The 18,344-nt window shown below is 38.5% G+C and overlaps 2 protein-coding genes across 4 annotated transcripts; one reads left to right on the top strand and one right to left on the bottom strand.

Annotated features, from left to right (window-relative positions):
• Window positions 1-2,718: 2,718 nt before the first annotated feature.
• On the top strand, window positions 2,719-12,262 carry eps8l1a (EPS8 signaling adaptor L1a). The gene is made up of 14 exons (XM_028042655.1): window positions 2,719-2,850; window positions 4,173-4,292; window positions 4,423-4,481; window positions 4,781-4,913; window positions 6,072-6,157; window positions 6,252-6,326; window positions 6,412-6,560; window positions 6,647-6,856; window positions 7,825-7,933; window positions 8,012-8,155; window positions 8,236-8,374; window positions 9,326-9,488; window positions 10,376-10,508; window positions 11,259-12,262. Exons 2-14 carry the CDS (start codon window positions 4,175-4,177, stop codon window positions 11,301-11,303), a joined length of 1,563 nt encoding a protein of 520 aa, XP_027898456.1. The 5' UTR covers window positions 2,719-2,850; window positions 4,173-4,174; the 3' UTR covers window positions 11,304-12,262.
• A 650-nt stretch (window positions 12,263-12,912) lies between these two features.
• On the bottom strand, window positions 12,913-16,949 carry nme4 (NME/NM23 nucleoside diphosphate kinase 4). 3 transcript variants are annotated; one of them, XM_028042657.1, is made up of 5 exons: window positions 16,721-16,949; window positions 15,076-15,206; window positions 14,894-14,995; window positions 14,655-14,767; window positions 12,913-13,649 (listed from the first exon to the last, which is right to left on the bottom strand). In XM_028042657.1, the coding sequence occupies exons 1-5, from the start codon at window positions 16,932-16,934 to the stop codon at window positions 13,529-13,531; spliced, it is 681 nt and encodes a 226-aa protein (XP_027898458.1). In that variant the 5' UTR covers window positions 16,935-16,949; the 3' UTR covers window positions 12,913-13,528. The 3 variants fall into 3 exon arrangements, with proteins under 3 accessions (XP_027898458.1, XP_027898459.1, XP_027898460.1); XM_028042658.1 differs by lacking the exon at window positions 16,721-16,949 and adding an exon at window positions 16,149-16,381; XM_028042659.1 differs by lacking the exon at window positions 16,721-16,949 and adding an exon at window positions 16,136-16,378.
• Between the last annotated feature and the right edge of the window lie 1,395 nt (window positions 16,950-18,344).

Genomic DNA, 18,344 nt, shown 5'->3' with positions numbered 1-18,344 from the left:
TCTTTTTTATTACTTTTTTTTTTTTCCAGTGAATCCTTTGCTCTTAACATCAAATATTCCAACTGCTGCAAACTTGCAAATTATTATGAAGGATGGGTTACACTGTGCTTCTCAAGATAAACAAGAAATGCAAATAATAATAATAATAATAATAATAATAGGTTCTCTAATCCAAACATAAACCAAACAACCTCTGGAAAAGTATGAATTTCCATCAGAAAAAAAAGAAAGAAAAGGATAAGGGGCTGAAGAAAAGAATCTGCGTCTGCACCTTCATTAGCCAACACAAAATATACCCTTTGTAGTTGGAAAAGAACAGATTTATGAGTTCTGCATCCCGATGTATAAACTATATAAACTCTTGAATGCAAAAATTCAACAGTAAAAGTCAGAGGTCTGAGCTGAAACTCTAGTGTGAGTGGAACATAAAGAAAATCACAGGAATAAACTGGTTTTTTCTCGCTTTCAGTTGCTTACATTTTATTAAACAAATGACAAATGTGCAGTCCTGTACAACATCTACTTGTAATTATGTTCCTTTGGTGTTTAAATCAATAGAATCCAAATAAAAATATTGTTTTAAGGTCAGTTAGCAATAAAAGTAGCAAATCTTGTTGGTCTTCCATATTGCAATTAAAGCAAGTTGAGACTGGACGTTATTTCCATCCAAACACAACTTTAAATCGAAAAGGAGAGGATTTAAGGGGAATCATCAGTAATGAGGCTTACAGATGAAATTGAAGAACCTTTTATCAACTGTGACAATTGAAAAGCCTCTAACTGCAATCTACGTTTGGTTATTGTTCTGACACAAAATTTCAGATTTCAATTTTAACATGACTTTGATAACGGATAACACAGTCCGATCTGTGTCGATGTGGTGATTCACTGATTTCCTCATTTGTTTGCATATATATTAATGTTGCTGTATGAAAACCTGATGCATTGCATTCCCAAAATGGCTATACTTTAATTTCCTTCCACCGGAGCCACCTCAGAGGGCCAAGCATGCGCTTCTCTCCAGGGATATAAGTTGATCAAGTCCAGCATGCTTCAGGCTCATGGTAAATGTTTCTCAGTGACATAAAGCAACAAGGACAGAGAATTTCTCAATCAAAGCAATTTTTTAGACCCAACATCCACATTGTGGTTTTAAACACCCTGGGTGGGTATGATCAGGAGTCGTAGCATTAATTTTCATAGCTAGACATGACAACATGCTGCTCCATGTTGTCATTTCTCCAGGGTTGTGTAGTGTTTTTGTTCTTTTCTCATACCTCCTTTAGCCTTGTATAAACAACCTGATGCTGTTCATTTCCTCCGGCAGCAGAATATAACAGTAACTTGGCAGCAGTTTAAATTAAGTGTAAAAGCTCTTCTTCTTCTCATTCTGTGGTTAAAATTATTTGCCATATTGTGAAATTACAAACTGCAAGAACTGTTTAGTATTTTTATATATATATATAATTTTCTGTCATTTTCAATGAAAAAATGCTATTAATCATGTCTAGAGTGCATCTGATTCTGTTTTCTGTCTGTAAATTTAACCATGCAGGCATTTGGAAGAGTCACTCTGTTATGTGGACCCAATGGCCAGCTGGTGTCACTCCTCACTTACATAAACGAAACCAGTCCACCTCAACGTTACACATAGTTTGCTGTTCAGGAAAACTCAATGACTAATCTCTGTTTGGACTGTATTGACTACGTTTCTATAATCTTATCAAAAACGTTCTGCTTTATCCTGAAACTCCATGTAGAATCAATCAATCTAATTGTAGATTTTCAAGATCTGTGTTTCTTATTTGGGCTGCACAGTGGCGCAGTTGGTAGCACTGTTGCCTTGCAGCAAGAAGGTCCTGGGTTCGATTCCCGGCCGGGGTCTTTCTGCATGGAGTTTGCATGTTCTCCCTGTGCATGCGTGGGTTCTCTCCGGGTACTCCGGCTTCCTCCCACAGTCCAAAAACATGACTGTCAGGTCAATTGGTTTCTCTAAATTCTCCCTAGGTGTGAGTGTGTGTGTGAATGGTTGTTTGTCCTGTATGTCTCTGTGTTGCCCTGCGACAGACTGGCGACCTGTCCAGGGTGTACCCCGCCTCTCGCCTGGAACGTAGCTGGAGATAGGCACCAGCAACCCTCCCGACCCCATTAGGGACAAGGGTGAACAGAAAATGGATGGATGTTTCTTATTTTAGATAAATGAATCCCTAGTGGTCACTACATACACTGCTCCACTGTTACCTACAGCAACTTTTGAAATCATTCAACTCTTTTCTGCAAATTACCTGTAGTGAGTGGATTTCACACTTAAATTATTTGGATTATTTGTTGGATCAAACTAATGGTTTTTTTTTTCAAGAGTGCCTGCCCAAAAAACCCTACATAACAAAAAATATCTAAGTCTACATTTTTCAATCCCCTCATTATTATATTGATTGTTTTAATGACTGTTTTACTCTAGCTTTTGCTGTAATAGTTTCAAATGAAACTGCATGTTGGCAGGATTTTTAAGCAGACTGAAAACAGTCCTGGAATGGCATTTGTTGCTCTTTTGGCTGACCTTGTGGCACAAGCCACAGGCAGGTGACACAGATACCTGTCAAAAGGAGGAAGAAACTGCCAATTACGCAGAGAAAGAGAGAGAGAGACGCAGGACAATATGCATGTGTGTGTGTGTGTTTGGAGAATCAAGGGAGAGAGACAGCAGAAGAAAAACTTGTTTTACTTGTTCTGACAGATCTTAAAAAGGTAGGACGTCCTCTTGTAAACAACCAAAACTCTGTGCGCATACAGCTCAGCTGGAGGAGTGGTGACTGCCACTTGGACTTGCAACTCACATCTCACCAAAAGGTACAGTGATTAATCTTGATTTTACCTAAATTTCTTCCTTTTGTTTTTTTTTTTTAGATGAGGAGAGAAAATGGTGATGGGAATGAGAAATGAATACGGAGATGCACCTGTCGATCACCAGCTGTTTTTGCCAGTAACAGATTACAGGTCTTGGAAATCAAAACGCCAGCTTGTGACATAAAAATGATTTCTTTATTTCATGAAAAATAACAGCTTAGGGGGAAAGAAAGATGAAGAAAGCCAAAGTGATACCCTGAAACCACTCATCTTTTTTTTATTCAATGAGTAAAAGTTTCTCTTTAGATTCTGATGGTTGTGTCACCTGCATGCCTACTGGTCATAGTGGTTTTTCCTGAATTTACTTATCTGTCATTTTTCTGAGAATGACGCCCAGGAGAAAACTTTCCAAACAGAACTTCTTTGTTAGGCAGTAACCTAAGATAAGGAGGTCAGCCTTATCTTGTTTTAAAGTTGTTATAAAGTTGTTATAAAGTTTTTATAAAGTTTTTTTATACCATTTTTAAAAATATTTCAGACGAAATCAGCAAGGTGTTAAAATGTGAAAACGTGTCAAAATTGACATTAAAGGCTTCCACAAATTGCGCTAAACCTGACTTAATGGTATACTTTTTTTTAAAGTGCTTTAAAGCACCCAAATATTCATAATGTGGAGGATTTATCTTTATGTTACAACGTCTCATCGTGTGTTAACCCCCTTTTATGGAAACAGATTCAGTATTACAACCTGATGGTTTGACTTTTTAAAAGGTTTATCTTAACCTAAATCATTAGAGATATGTAATCGAAAATTCTTCAACAAAACAGGTTTTTGAGGGAACTGATGGCCCTGAAAGTCCTTTTCTGAAAACAGATGGTAAGACAAGGCGGCTCACAAATCCTCTAAAATGTGCAAACCGGTGAACTAGTTTAATATTTTTTGACTCAAATACACAGTGTTGCAATGTATAAAATGTGTAAACATTTTGAAAACTAAAAATTCTTTAAGATGCAGTCATTAATCTAACTGCATGTTAGTAAAATTATTGGCACCACCAGTCATGGTCTTACTTGCAGATTTCTGTAAAGAACAAATATTCTCTAACATGATCTCTTATTTTTTATCTCTTCACTGAATCTACAATAAAATCTATTATTACGAGGTTCAAATCCTTAAACATTTTCAGGCTGTGCTCCTACTATTAAAATATATTTGCATTTAGGCTTATTGTAAAGCTTTACAGGAAGAACCAGCTCATGCTGCCATTCAGTTCTCCTAATTTGTACTGGGAACTTACTTTACTTTGCTCGCATCTGCATCAAAGAAATGTCGACGTCACCTCCTCAAGTGATTCCAAGAAAGCCTTCTGGGGTCAAAGTGCTGACTCCACTTCGAGAGCAACATCGTTCCAATGGGCTGCCCATGATCACAGACGCTGAGAGAGGTATTTATGGCCACACTGACTATTTGCACTATTTCTTTTGACTACATGGGTTGAGTCGAAACTCTGAACCGAGTGCATCTGTAAAGTGTGTCAGTTTTTCCGTAAATGTGGCTGTTTTGTGTTGGCACAGAGAACGGCACAAGCGGGAAGTCAAGCTGCAAAAAGCTGATGACTGCAGAAAGAGAAGTTGTAAGTCTGAAAAATGTGGATACTTGGTAAAGTCCGTAATTCCCCTCGTTATAGTATCTACAGATTAAATCTGATACATCAAGAACACAATAAGAATGGCATTAGATATGTATCATTGATATTGACCAAAAGTGAAAAAAAAATGCAGAATCAAAGATAAATTTCATAATACGCTAAATATTTTTTTTTACTTATAGGTAATTAAGTAACATTATCTTCAAAGATCCTGAGAATGGAGCCACCTATCTGAAAATATTTTTGACATTTAAGGTGTTATTTTACACATCTTGTGTTCTCAGGAAATCTTGAATCACTGCTTTGATGACATCGAGAAGTTCATGGCTCGCTTGCAACAAGCCGCGGAGGCCCGGAGCGTTCTCAACCAAAGGACCAAGAGGAGTGCCAAGAAAATCACCAAAAATGACAAACAAGGTACAAGCTGGTACATGCAAATTAAACTCTGTTGGCCACAAAGCCGGGAAACTAAAAAAATTGATCTGAAACTCAGTGTTTGAGAAACAATCCACTGCATTGACTGGTTGTAACTTGAGCTCTAAGTAATTAGAGCAGAAAAAGGCAAAAAAAACAAACTTTTTAGCCTTCACTAAAACAAGCCAGTAGATAGATTGCTGAAAAAGCTCCCAGGTTATTCAGAAAATTCTTGTATTTGCTGAAACACCCCGCCTTTTGTCTTCAGGGCAGGACAAACCAATCTTAGACAGCAGCTTATTGACTTGGGATGGTCAACCTGTATTGTTGCTCTTCCTGCCTGATTAATCATTCAACTAATGTTACTTTGGTTTTGTTCTCATCTTATGCAATTCTGTACACACCTACATTCACAGAAAATCGTTATCCGTTGTTTACTAAATCTAATTTCAGTGCATAGACAGCAATGTTAATTCGATTTCTGAGGCTAAGAAATAAAAAAAGAAGTCGCCCAAATCAGAACAGGTAGATCCTAACATGGTTACGGAGGCTTGATGTCAACAAGATGCAATAGGTGTGCCTTGGACTTTTTTTTTCCTTTAATATTTGATGTGAGGAGAAAAGGGTTATGTGTCTTTGGAAATGTTTTAACCACACACATATTCACAGCGATTAAAACAAACGTTTTATAACGATTAACAGTAAACAAAAATACGTTATTGGCTGCTAAATTTACAGTATCATTTAAAATGTACAATACTGTGAAATGCAACCTCCATGCATTTTTTTTTCTGTGAACTTTTAGCAAACTAAGCTAATTCAACATAAAATGTTATTATTTTTTACAGTGTGAAGGTTAAAATTATATAATTCAGAAGTCTTATTTAATTTGAGGGTGTGACTATTTACATATTGTTTTAAATTCACATTTTCTTTCTGTGTAGGACTTCACAAGTGAGTGTGTCACTGGGAAATAAAGCATGGTTGTTATTTCTTTTACACAGGCAATTACACTCCCATCAGATGAGTCACAATATTTAAACACCTACCCATGTTTGCAAAGGTTTTCAAACAGTGACGGCTCTGTGTCTGTGGTTAAGTGCATGCTCTGCTCTACAGCTATGGCTGTTATTGTGATTGCTCTCTCTTGTCTTGCAAAAGACTTGCTGACCAAGAAAGCGACCCCTCCGTCTGAGCAGGAATTTGTGGACATCTTTCAGAAAATAAAGTACTCCTTCTGTTTATTGGTAATATATAAGCATCCACACTAAATTCTTGGAAGTTATTAAAAAAAAAACATGTTATGTTTCTATGAATAAAACTACTTCCTGTTTGATATAGGATCGCTTGAAGTCATCCATCTCACAACCAGATGCACCAGATCTGCTCCACCACATCTTTTTACCTCTGAACTTGGTAGGACCGACTTTATGAGACTGTTTGGTTTAGTGCTTCCCTTTTTTTAATCTAACTTGAGTGGCATCCATTCTCTGTTTTACAGGTGGTGAAAACCACTGAGGGCCCGACATTAGCTGCATCCGTGAAGAGTCCATGTATGACCAGAGGTGCTGTTTCTCTGCTCCAAGAGCACCTGACTGGAGAGGAAAAGGAGCTGTGGAAATCCCTGGGACCCAACTGGACCTCAGACGCGTCTGTGTCCTTCTCTCTGCACCAATCTCTGCTTCAGCTTACAGCACCTCTGTTCTAAGAAGAAACGCTCTCTCTGTCATCCTCAGTTCGCAGAAGACCGTTTCTGCTCCTCCATATTCGCCTGTCTTCCTAGATGGGTGGCAGCCTCAGGCTTACGACTCAGCTGGTCGGCTGCTGGTAGATCCCATCCAGTTGCAGCACAAAGAGGACGCTTTTAATGAAAGCATGCAGAAGCAAAGTCAACCGGAACATGTCCAACCTGCGCCCAAGAACTACAGAGAAGGGACCGAAAAAGCGTAAGAGTTTAGTTATTGGAAAAATACATTTGGTGTGTGTGTGTGGTGCTTATTTTGGTTAATTATGATGATTTTTTTCAGTTTGCAGCTAATGAAAATGGAACATTTAGGAGTAGAACATTACATTAGATCAATAAAAACAAATTTTTAATGTAGAAATGAGGAATTAGTTAAAAGTACGTTCAGCACCCACTTAAATTTAGCTATTTTTAAAAGGTAGATTTATTGTGAACAAACATTGAAAAGCATATTTTTACTTTATTGCATAAGATTGAATATAAATGTTACGGACATTCAGTCAGAATGTTATGAAACTTCATGGAGTTTCCCCCCATGGCATCCAGCACCTCCTGCTCCTTCAAATGTCACCAGATCACAACAAATTGTGGAATCCTCATTTTTGTGTGCTGTCCTTTTGCCTGCAGCTTTTCCAGCCACCTTAATGTTTCTGCCTCAAGTATCTGAATCCTCACATTCTCTGTTATTTCTCTTAGTGCATGGGAGGTTTCTGCACCATAACCATCAGCTCCAGCCTTACCATAGTGGTGAAGGAAACGCCATTAGGGCTTTCATCAAACTTTTAGCAGCATAAGATGATGCTTGCGTAATAGCTCTTTTTACAAGCCACTTTTCATGGCATCTCGGAAAATTATTTCAACCTGAAGTTTGCCGTCATGAGTTATGAAAAAGTCAGCGTTTTTTTTGTTTTCTTTTACTCCTGGTCCTCTTTTTGGCTAAAGACGTTGCTAGGGATTTCCTTCGACAGTGAAAGAAACACATAATGCTTTTAAAGCTGCAGTATGAGAAACACATAGACCTCCCAAATTTAGGTGAACTTTATTGTTGTGGTTTGATGTCAGATTGGTGTGAAGGAAGGGCAAATAAAAGCAAATGGACGCAAAGGAATTATACTTCACTTGGACAATGTTGTTATTTTATGAGCTGCAAACTTCTGAATGTAATTTCAGAAATAAAAATGGGATCCCACCAAATGGAGAGAGAATGTATCACTGTAATTACGACTTTGTGGCCAGAAACAATGATGAACTCTCTGTACTACATGGGGAAAAACTAGAGGTACATTGCACCCCCACAAGTGTGCTCAATACTGACCTGTAAAAAGCAGAAACTGATTTAACTGATTTCTTCCTTTAGGTCCTTGAATTATCATCGGAGCGCTTTTGGAAGTGCCAGAATAGTTATGACGAGATAGGACTTGTTCCGTGTAATATTCTGGAGCCTCTGTCTGCATTGAACAACACAGAGAAAATCCATCCGGTGCTTCGAACAGAGTCAAGGGTATGGACACGGCTATGTTTGTGTTTCTGAAAATGCTCTGCGGCCTCGGTTTGGAGTAAGTCCCGCTTCATTCTCAACAGAAAACAGCTCTCCCCCCTCGGTGTTTCTCGTACGCCCCGTCGAGCAGCGATGGGTTCAGGCCGACCGCGACCAGCCGAGCAGAGCGACATCAGAGCATGATTCTGCCATCGAACATGACAAAGGAAGATGGCGGCCGAGGTAACACGCCGGTCCATACGAAGCAGTAGTATTAAAGTAATGACAAAACAAAAATGACAAACAAAAAAAATAACAGATATTGTTTGCTTCTAAAATAATTAGATGTTTACGCATCATTAGCAAAGTTTTAATATTTATGCTAATGGTACACAGAACCCACCCATGCAGGAATTTAAATATGAAAACTGAAATCAGTGTAAAAAACATAAATGACATATTTATGTTTGGAATGTAAATGTTTAGGAAACTTGGGAGAGTTTGCACAAGATTAAATTTCAGACTTCTATTGTGTTTTCTTTTCTTTTCTTCTTCCTCTCTATCCTCATCTCCTTCTTTCACTAATAACTTTTTACCTCACCACTCTTCCTTTCTTTTTCCCTTTCTGTTCCTGATCCTTATCCATTTCATTTTAAATAAATCTAAAGCATCATAGCGAAATCAGTAATGCTCTACTTGTGACATTAGATCTGTTGGGCATCTTCTTGGCACTCAGACAAAAACTCTGATTACTACACTGGGCATGACACATGAAAATTAAAATAGTTAATTTCCTTTTGGGTTTAATTAAGTATCTCTGAATTTAATTAATGGGAATTTCATTATTCAGATCTACATCACCTTAACTTTGCCACATCTTTTAACCTTATAACCAAAAAATTTATTTTTTGTATTTTTGAGGATTTTAACTAAATTTCTGTTGCAACACCCTTATTCATTCACCTCATAGCCAAATTATGCTAAATTTGTAAGGTTTGTGTTGCTGTGGCTACACAATTAGGACCAGATTTTTTTTCTTTCTGATCCAATTTAAAGTAGTTTATTTCCCCAAAGTTTTTAGGCCTAAATTATACAAATGAGAGAAAAAGCAGTCAGGATATTGTATTTTAGAAAATCTCTCTATTGCAAGTCTGAATAACATTGCTCCCCCCCCGCCCCCCCATCTTCTAACAGTCATGGTTATGAACAATGAGCTTCTGCAGCGGCTGGCTAAAAAAAGGAACCCGCTTGAAGAGATGGAGGTTCCCTCCACAGCTGGCACCTCGATCCCCCTGAACTACCACTCCCAAAGCGCTGAGGTGAAGGCCTGGCTCTCTGCGAAGGGCTTCAGTCGGGGGTGAGTGTTGAATACTTCAGAGAGATGATATAACAACGTGCATGTAGCGATGCAAAAATCTGTTCCTCACGGTATATTTTAACAGGAAACGAGTGTTCAGTTGATCTTACTAGACATATGACGTAGTTGTTATGTGGTAACAATGTTCTTTTTTGTTGGCAATCAGCCTTAATCCATTTAGAAAGTCGGTTTATTTGGAGACCGAGTATCAGCTTGGGTCAGAGTCACCAACACATCCGTATTGCTACAAATGCTGTTTGAAGAATGGGATGCAATCCCTCAGCAGTGTGTGACTAAGCTGGTGACCGTCATGGGAAGGAGGTGGTGTGTTTGCCTATAGTTCTTCCACGCATTGCTGGAGCTGTGTTTGTTAAACAAATAAATAGCAAATCTATTTGTCAAACTTCAGTCATCCAACCAAAAATGACACAAAACAGTAGTCAGAACTGCTTGGCATTAACAAATAAGAATTAGGATGTTTTCATAGGGACAGTCAATATCCTCAACTTTCTGCTTAATCCACAAATGCATTCTCCTTACAAATGTGGCACCACTTAAAGGGAAATAAACTGGTTTCCCAACAGTTTGAGATGTGTCCCTGTGGTACTGATGTCTGCCAGTCTGCTCCAGAGTGCAGTGGCTACAATGTAACTCACCACCATCAGTGGGTGAATGATTGACTGTAGAGCAAACTCTTTGGAGTCCTGTATTATTTAGCATCTCTCTGAGCTAGCATGAAAATGTTTTGAATCAGATTAAACCACTCACCGCTTTCCCTTGAGCATCTTTTATTTTATCGTACTCTCTCGTAAATATTTGCATTTAATTTCCATTTGAAACTAAGCTGGCGACAAACTAATCCGTTTCTTTCACAATTCCTCTGTTAGGACAGTGGAGACGCTGGGAGTTTTGAATGGAGCTCAGCTCTTCTCCTTAAAGAATGAGGAGCTCTGCAGTGTGTGTCCGCTGGAAGGAGAGCGCATTTACCTGCAGCTGCTGGGACAAAAGTCCCTTCTCGAGGTTTGTACCCTGTTGTCTCTGTTGTCGGACGCTTATGGTCTGGTTCTGTTGTCAACAGGCATTTATTTGCTCGGCCTTGACTGAGGCACAGACTTGCATCACTTTGCCAAATTGTTACTGAACTGACCTACATTCAAAATGAGCAAGGACAAGAAAGTAATCAACTCTGATTCTGTTTCATTTTTTAATCAACTAATAGCCCTTATATAATACAATGTAAATTTGTTTATATTGAAGATATCATTAAAACCTTTAAATGAGGAGTTCACTTGATAAGGTGAGGCAGATTGTGTCAGAGTTATAATCCCTTTGACTAGTAAACAGTGGTGAATCTACTTATGTGAAAAATTGCTTAATTGTACAAAAAAGGACTTTACAGTATTACAATTGTAGTTTTAAAGGCCATGATCCACATAAAGTCGAGTATCACTTAACCATTAGCAAAATTACATAAAAATGTTGGAGAAATCACTTTGCTCAAATTCTGACAAACCAACAACAAATTTCCATTTAGGTAAATGTAAGGGACAATGAAGTAAAAATCATGCAACATATTCAGTCTGATGGTGCATTTTGTTTAAAATAGAAGGTAACAATGATAATTGTTTGTGTTAGAAATTGAGCTGATTTAACTTCCCATCTCTATTGAGGAAACATTGAGGAAAACAGGTGGATGTGTCATCTTTTGCTTTAAAAAAAGTGATTATAATTTTGTTCTATTGAACCAGCGTATTGTTTGCTTCTTACCAGGACGTGCGCAAAGTTTCTGAACTAGAGACGGTGGTGGAGATGTGAAATCTGATGACTGACCTGGATTGGTAAACGTCACGATATAAGACAAAGAAATCAATAGTGACTTAAAGGGACATGAGACCAATCTGTTGTACATGAAGGCTATATAAATTCATCAACTACACAGTAACATGAAGATTACATACATGTGTTAATTATAGAGTAATATCTGCACTGAGAAAAATATTTTACTTCTTTTTTTTAAAATAAACTCTGCTAACTTTGTTCTTAGTGTTTTCATGTTGCTAGAGTTTTATGTCTTTTTTAAAATGCTGTTAGCCATTATGTTCATTGTGTCAAAAAGCATCTCGAACACAGCATTACTAAAAAGTAAGGCCTTGTATTATTGCACATGAAGGTTACATGAACTACGCATTAATGATGCAGCCCTATTAGCCGCACTGACATGCAAGATGTTTTTATTTCACACGTTCTCAAAATAAATTTCTCTTACCGTTTTTATTTTGTTGTAGTCACGTCTTAGTTGATATTCTGTGGATACTAACAATGTGAATCAAATAAACGAGACAAAATGATTGTAAAATGATTACATTAACAAAAAACCTCTCCAGATTGTCCACTTTTCGCATTCATTGATGTTTATTTCACATTCATTTTTATTATGTCACTTTGTACAGCCACGTGTTGTTTCAGTCTAAATGTACAAGCATATCACATTAAAAAAAAAAAAAAAAAAAAAACATTAGTGTTGATTTTCTGTTGTGTTCAAGACAGTGAGGCGATCATTTGCTCTGTTAATTATTGCTTAAAACCCAGAAATATTCCTGTTTGGAATATTCACATCTCACCAGTAGAGGTCAATAGATGCATTTGTAATGTTTATTTTGAATCCTCTAACTCTTTGAATCTCTCAACACTAAATTCAGCAGGAGCTTTCAAGTCTTTTTCTATCAGTTGTGAAAAGTTTTTGACCCCGAGACCCCTCACATGCAAAAAAACAAACAAACACTCATCCAGGTACACAAGCAGAAGGAAAATCAACGTGATGTGCACATAACGTTGCTTCACCAGTTTTACAAATAACTTTCACCAGAGGTCAAATTTTACCGTGTAAACAACAACTGACCTTCCAGATTACCCTGTGTTGGTTTTGCAAGCCTGTTCTGATTTACTTTCCTAACATCGTCACAGGGATGAAGATGTGTTTACTTTCTATATTTATTGCTCATTTTAGATATTTTGATACAGAACATTTTACAAATGTGCCATTGCTGTGTCCTATTTCAGAGCGGCCATAGAACGACAAGTAAACGAAAGCATAAGTTAAAACAATATCCACGCGTGGGCTCTCCTTGGGGGAGAGTCTTAAGGAAGATTTAAGCTAGCAGGTAACATTGTGAACAATAAAAATCAGTCCTATGAAGGAAAGGATGAGGGAGAAATGTTCAGTTGACGGTGTGACGTTGTGTGAATCCAACTTTTAAACTCCTCCTGCACTGCAAAAATCATTTTGAAACAATTATTTTTAATCCTGTCCTCAGCTTTGAATATTTTGCAGTGATCAGAATGTGAAAAAAAATGTCCTAAAAAAATACAGGTATGTTTGAAGCCCCGCCCAAAAATGAGCCCTTGACAACAGGCTTATATTTTTGGGTTATTGCTTTAGCGCCTCTAAGGAAAATATGTCATTATCTACTTAAACATTATTCTAGTTTTGTTTCATTTTTTAAAAACTTTTAACCATTTTTGCTCTTTTATTAATATTTTCAGTGCATGGCCAAAATATGGCCTCAAAACAAATCTTGCCAAATGTAGAAAAAGTTGGCTAAAATACAACATTTTTGCCTAGGGGACAAAAAAAAAAAAGAAGCCAGTCTAGAAAGTGTGTGTAAAATGTGTTTCTTCGCTGAGAGAATGTGGATGAAAGGTTCAAACAGAACATTTTTTAAAAATACAATCATAATAAATTAACTTTGTGTACTTTTAAGTCAACATTCTGCATCTTAAACCCTTAAGTAACTTAACCATTAGACAGAAACATGTTGATTACAAATTAATAAAATATGCACCAGTTCAAACAAGGATTAAAAACTAAAATCTGACTGAACATCAACATTTTTATTTGTGTGCAATTCTGAGGTAAATCACTGAGATCACTGAATACAGCTCATGTTTTACAATCGCCTTTGGTCGCACTGAAGTGACGGACCACTGAGCAGCAGGGAAAGAGGCAGTAAATCTCTCACTTCCTTCGATTGATGCCGTCTTCACACATCGCCGGTGCTGGTCTGGTCCCAGGAGTCCCAGTCCAAAAGGTCTTTGGTTTGAAACCACAGCTGGATCTCCTTCTTAGCCCCCTCCACCGAGTCACTGGCATGGACCACGTTCCTTTAAATAAGCAACACTTGTGATTACTTCATCGACGCGAGTTGATAATGGGCATTTACATTGAATTGCAAAACTATTCATGAGCCTTGAATATTTTTAACTCTTTCTCCTTGTAAACAAATGTTTTATTGGGATTTTCTTTGACATACTAAAGTTGTGCACAATTCTGACAGTAAAGGAATATCACAAGTGGTTAATAAAAATCTAAAAGGAGAGATATATATTTGTAAATACTTTGTAGAACCACATTGCCACAATTACAACTTCAAGTCATTTGTAGATTCTTCTCAATCAAGGGATTGAGACTTTTTACAGAACATAGCTCTGCTGCTGTAGACGGACAACGTATCTAAACATCTTTTTCAAGTCCTGGTAGAGATTCTCAGATGGACTTAGGTCAGGACTTTGATTAGGTCGTTCTAAAATATATGCTTTGATCTAAGCCATTTTGTTTTTAGGTCTAGGTGTATGCTAGGTGTTGCTATTCCACTGGAATGTGAAATGTTGACTCAGTCTCAACTTTTCTGCAGAACGATCTGGTATTTAGTTCCTTTCATATTCTCACCAACACTAACCAGCCTCCACCCAAGGTCCCTCTGTATGTGAAGTAAAACTTCCCGGCGGCATCATTCCGCCACCACCGTGTTTCCACAGAAATACATTGTGTCCAGTATGGTGAGCAGAGTAAGTATTCTCAACATTTAGACCAAAAAGTTCAGCACCTGCTGCATCTCAACATAACGCCTTCTTCCAAAGCACAAATTAGATATTCCTGCATAAACATCTTTCTTCTTGTCACTCTATCCCATAAGGCCCAGATTTGTTGAATGCGTAACAAACAGCTGTTGCATTGACAGATATTTCCACCTGAGCTGTGAATATTTGCAGCTCCTTCAGAGCTACCATCAGGTGACTTGGCTCCTTCTCTGGCTAATGTTTGTCTTGTATTAATTTTATTTTGTAAGGTTTAGCAAAACAAGACAAGATTAAATGATTTGAGTTCACCTGCTGACATGAATGCTGAAATCTCCTCTGACGGTTCCTGCCTGAGCCTCAGCCGGGTTAGTGTTTCCCACCATAGTCCGTGATGTCTGAACGACGTTATGCCCTTCCCATACCTAAACATAGATAAAAGCACCGCTCATGCATTGCAGCGGACTGATAAGCAAGTGCGAGATGAAGCAAACACAATGTAAAAACTGCAAGGAGCCCAAAGCCGGGCAGAGAAGGAGGGAAGCCTTCACCATCACAACCAGGGGTCCAGAGGTCATGTAGCGCAGCAGACTGCCGTAGAACGGCTTGGTCCTCAGGTTGCAGTAGTGCTCGGACAGGACATCCTGAGACGCCTTCGCAGCAAATACAGCTGGAGTTAGGAGTTAGAAAGAGGGCGTTTTCTTCACACAGTCAACACACAGAGCTTATTTACCTGCAGCATCTTCAGCCCGACCAATTTGAAACCTCGCTGCTCGAACCGCTGGATGATCTGTCCAACAAGGCGGCGCTGGACTCCGTCCGGCTTTATGGCGATGAGAGTCCGCTCCCTCACATCTGGGAGACCTGATGTGCCAAAAGAACATAGGAGTCAATATACAACTGAAATGCAAAGCTACTGTACATGTTGGTGGATCAGCAGCAGCTATCCAGCAGAGAAGATGAGTAATGATTGTCCAAATTCAACATCTTGGAGCAAGGAAGCGCATTTCTAAGTGCAACTCTACAAGCAAACATGCTGTCTTCCTGCCCTAGCGAACAGCATGCTAACTGGACCTCATTGCAAGGCCTTGAATTGTTCTGTATTGTGATCATCAGTCTTTAGCAACTTTGATCCCTTTCCTTGTTTAAGCCACACAATAAGCACGCCAGTAAAGTCCACAACTAAATGACTCCAAAATTAACAAAAGTTAAAAAAAGATAAAATTAACAATTCTACAAACACAATTCCTAAAACAACCACACAACCTGACAGCAGTTGTTGTTATTCAAGGTTGTACAACCTATAATCAAGCTCAGGAGGTCATTATTTTTTTAATAGGTTTGGAAAACTGTTCAGACTTAAACTAGTAATATAATAAATTTTATGATAAAAAAACATTTAACAGTGACAAAAATAGTTATATATATATATATATATATATAGTGCGAATACTTTTTTTTCCCACAGGAGTCAACATTTTCTATACCATTTTCTCTTAAATAAACCATGTGACCGGTTCATTCCTCGTGGATGTTTTACACATGTCAGCTCCGGTTCAGTTGTACTCCACGACTCCTGACAGGGGCCACAACACCAGGAGCGCATGAATGACTGCATGCGATCCATTAACAACACACGAGACCCGCCACGAGAGCAGCTGAGAAGCGGCGCCACGCAAGACGTGAACAATGACACATGGGCGGATTGGTTGCGAGTTCGAATCCGTAAACGTTCAAATCTACGCGATGATGCTGCACCGCCGACAAAAAAAAAAAGAAGCGTAGATCCTTACTGAATCCGCGTACCTTTGGGCATTTTCTGTTGCCACACGCACATCCACATCACAGCCACGAACCTTTAACACATTAACCCAGTGGTGCCCAAAGTCGGTCCTCGATGGCCCGGCAATCTGCATGTTTTAGTTCTCTCCCTGGTTTAACTCACCTGGCTCAAATGATGTCTCATTATACGGCCTAAGAAGAACATTGACCTGCCGAAAAGGTTGTTACTAAAACCCGGGAGAGAACAAAAAAATGCAGGATGCCGACTTTGGGCACCCCTGCATTAATCTATCTCTATCACGACCCCGTTAGTCTGGAGGGCGGGTTTGTTGTCAAATATTGTCGTTGGGATTTGGGGGAAAAAACTTTGCGCTTCGGGGTTAAAGTCTCTGACTCGAGTGAACTCTGTTCAGAGATTCTTCCATTCAAATTTAAAAACACCGTTACTCGGAGAGGAAGTGGATGAAAGATAAATAACCAAAACTTATAAAGGGGGGGGGGGGAAACAAACGCGCATAAAGGAACTTACGGAAATGCACGAATGACTCCAACTAATCACTTCCACAAATAGAGAAGAAAAAAACCTCTTCACTTACTTGATTTGCGCCTGTGCAAGACGAGATTGTGTCCCCACCTCTGCGCACAGAGGAGCCCACATGGCAGAGTTCGTTTGGTTTCTTGAGTCCCTGTGAAAAAGTGCTTAAGAGCCGCGTGGAAAACCCTGCGCTGCAACATGACCGTGCGCTTCACGCGTGTTTTGTCAGCCCCTGGAGTGAAGTCAACCCTCCCCATTAAAAACTCGCCAGTCATCCCCACCCCTCTGTCCGGCTCCACTCACTGACAGTCGCTCCTCAATATTTAACTCTACTCGTGCCAGATCCCTCTTCCTACATGCATTTTTAGGCGCTTTAGAAAAAGATACATAAAGTTAATTTCATCTTCCTCCAGAAGGCCTTTTCGCCTTGCAGCAAGTGTGTGATAACTTTAAATCAGTCACTGGTCTTGCCTTCCCAAGAGTGTCCGCGTGAAGAAAGAAAGACCTTACGCAAATCAAAACTATTGTGGAAAAGGGAGCATTTGAAGCAGAATAACCGGTCAAGTCACAACTGGAGTTGAGCCCAACCTCTTTCACCCTTCAATGCTGGTCAGGTCTGTTTTAAAAAAGGAAAAAAAAAAAAAACTGCGCCTATTAGAACCATAGTGACCATAAAGATTCTCCTAATTTGGGAGGATATTCAATAACAAAATTCAACTAGGAACAGATAGATTTTAAGAGGGGGTCTGCAAAAATCATCAAGGAATTAAGAATGTAAAATTCTTACCCTTATTGTTTTTGAAGCAGTTAAAGTCACTGCTTCTGCTTAGCACGAAGATCTTATCCTCCATTTCACATGAAATCTTTGCTCTCGGCAGACAGGCCTCGAATTGTTCTCAGATCTTACACTCTCACTGTTTTACAATCCTTTTATACGTAAAGGCTTTTATTAAACCCATTTGTCCAACAAGCTTTAATTTGCAGGTATAGTTTTTATATCTTATATTAACTTTGTCTTTAACTTACTGTTAAATCTTGTTTATTGCTTTGTTGTTTGTCTTGTAAATCACTTTTAAATGAGGTGCTACAGAAATAAAGGCAAGTTGTGTTTATGCCGCAGTTTAAAAAAAAAAAATCACATCAGATGGAGAATAAAAGATTTAAAAACCCATTTCCCTCTAGATCAGTGGCTCTTAACAAACCAAAGAGCCACTTCCACCTTCAGTCCTGCAAAATAAAACTGTTTTAGAGCCACGTGTTACATAAGCTTTTGAGAAAAAAAACTTTTTCATAAATATTTCTATTTTTACGTTTTAAAACAAAGGAAATCATTTTAAAAAATTACAAAAAGAGGATGTCTACATTATTTTCTTTTGGATGTTTATATTTGTGGGAAATAACATACACAAAAGCACTTAGTTTCCAATCGGACTAGAAAAAAATATAATTAAAAAGCAGCTAAAATTCTGTATTTATGTCGTCTATATATTTAAAAAAATGTTTCTGAACATTTCAGCCAAATTATTATTAGCCATTGTGAAAGGACCAAAGAGCCATTTGTGGCTCCACAGGTTGCAGATCATGTTCTGTTACGTCTGAATTGTGAATTGCTTTTCTTTTGGGGTTGTGCTCCAGGTTTCTATAGTGCATGTAGATTGGGAACAAGGCTGGAATTGTCCTACAGC

The sequence above is a fragment of the Xiphophorus couchianus genome, chromosome 16 (assembly GCF_001444195.1).
Source record: "Xiphophorus couchianus chromosome 16, X_couchianus-1.0, whole genome shotgun sequence".
Taxonomy (NCBI): domain Eukaryota; kingdom Metazoa; phylum Chordata; class Actinopteri; order Cyprinodontiformes; family Poeciliidae; genus Xiphophorus; species Xiphophorus couchianus.
Note: the sequence above shows the minus strand (reverse complement) of the source record. Positions and strands in the feature narration are given on the sequence as shown.

What these genes read in the sequence shown, in the direction of transcription:
- eps8l1a (XM_028042655.1), top strand. Translation starts at nt 4,175, where the DNA reads ATGTCGACGTCACCTCCTCAAGTGATTCCAAGAAAGCCTTCTGGGGTC. An exon ending in CCCAACTGGACCTCAGACGC is followed by an intron (nt 6,561 to 6,646) that starts GTCTGTGTCCTT and finishes TGTCATCCTCAG; the next exon opens with TTCGCAGAAGACCGTTTCTG. An exon ending in TGCTTCGAACAGAGTCAAGG is followed by an intron (nt 8,156 to 8,235) that starts GTATGGACACGG and finishes CATTCTCAACAG; the next exon opens with AAAACAGCTCTCCCCCCTCG.
- nme4 (XM_028042657.1), bottom strand. Translation starts at nt 16,934, where the DNA reads ATGACTGGCGAGTTTTTAATGGGGAGGGTTGACTTCACTCCAGGGGCT. An exon ending in CTGGACCCCTGGTTGTGATG is followed by an intron (nt 14,768 to 14,893) that starts GTGAAGGCTTCC and finishes ATCTATGTTTAG; the next exon opens with GTATGGGAAGGGCATAACGT. An exon ending in TTCAGCATTCATGTCAGCAG is followed by an intron (nt 13,650 to 14,654) that starts GTGAACTCAAAT and finishes GCTTATTTAAAG; the next exon opens with GAACGTGGTCCATGCCAGTG.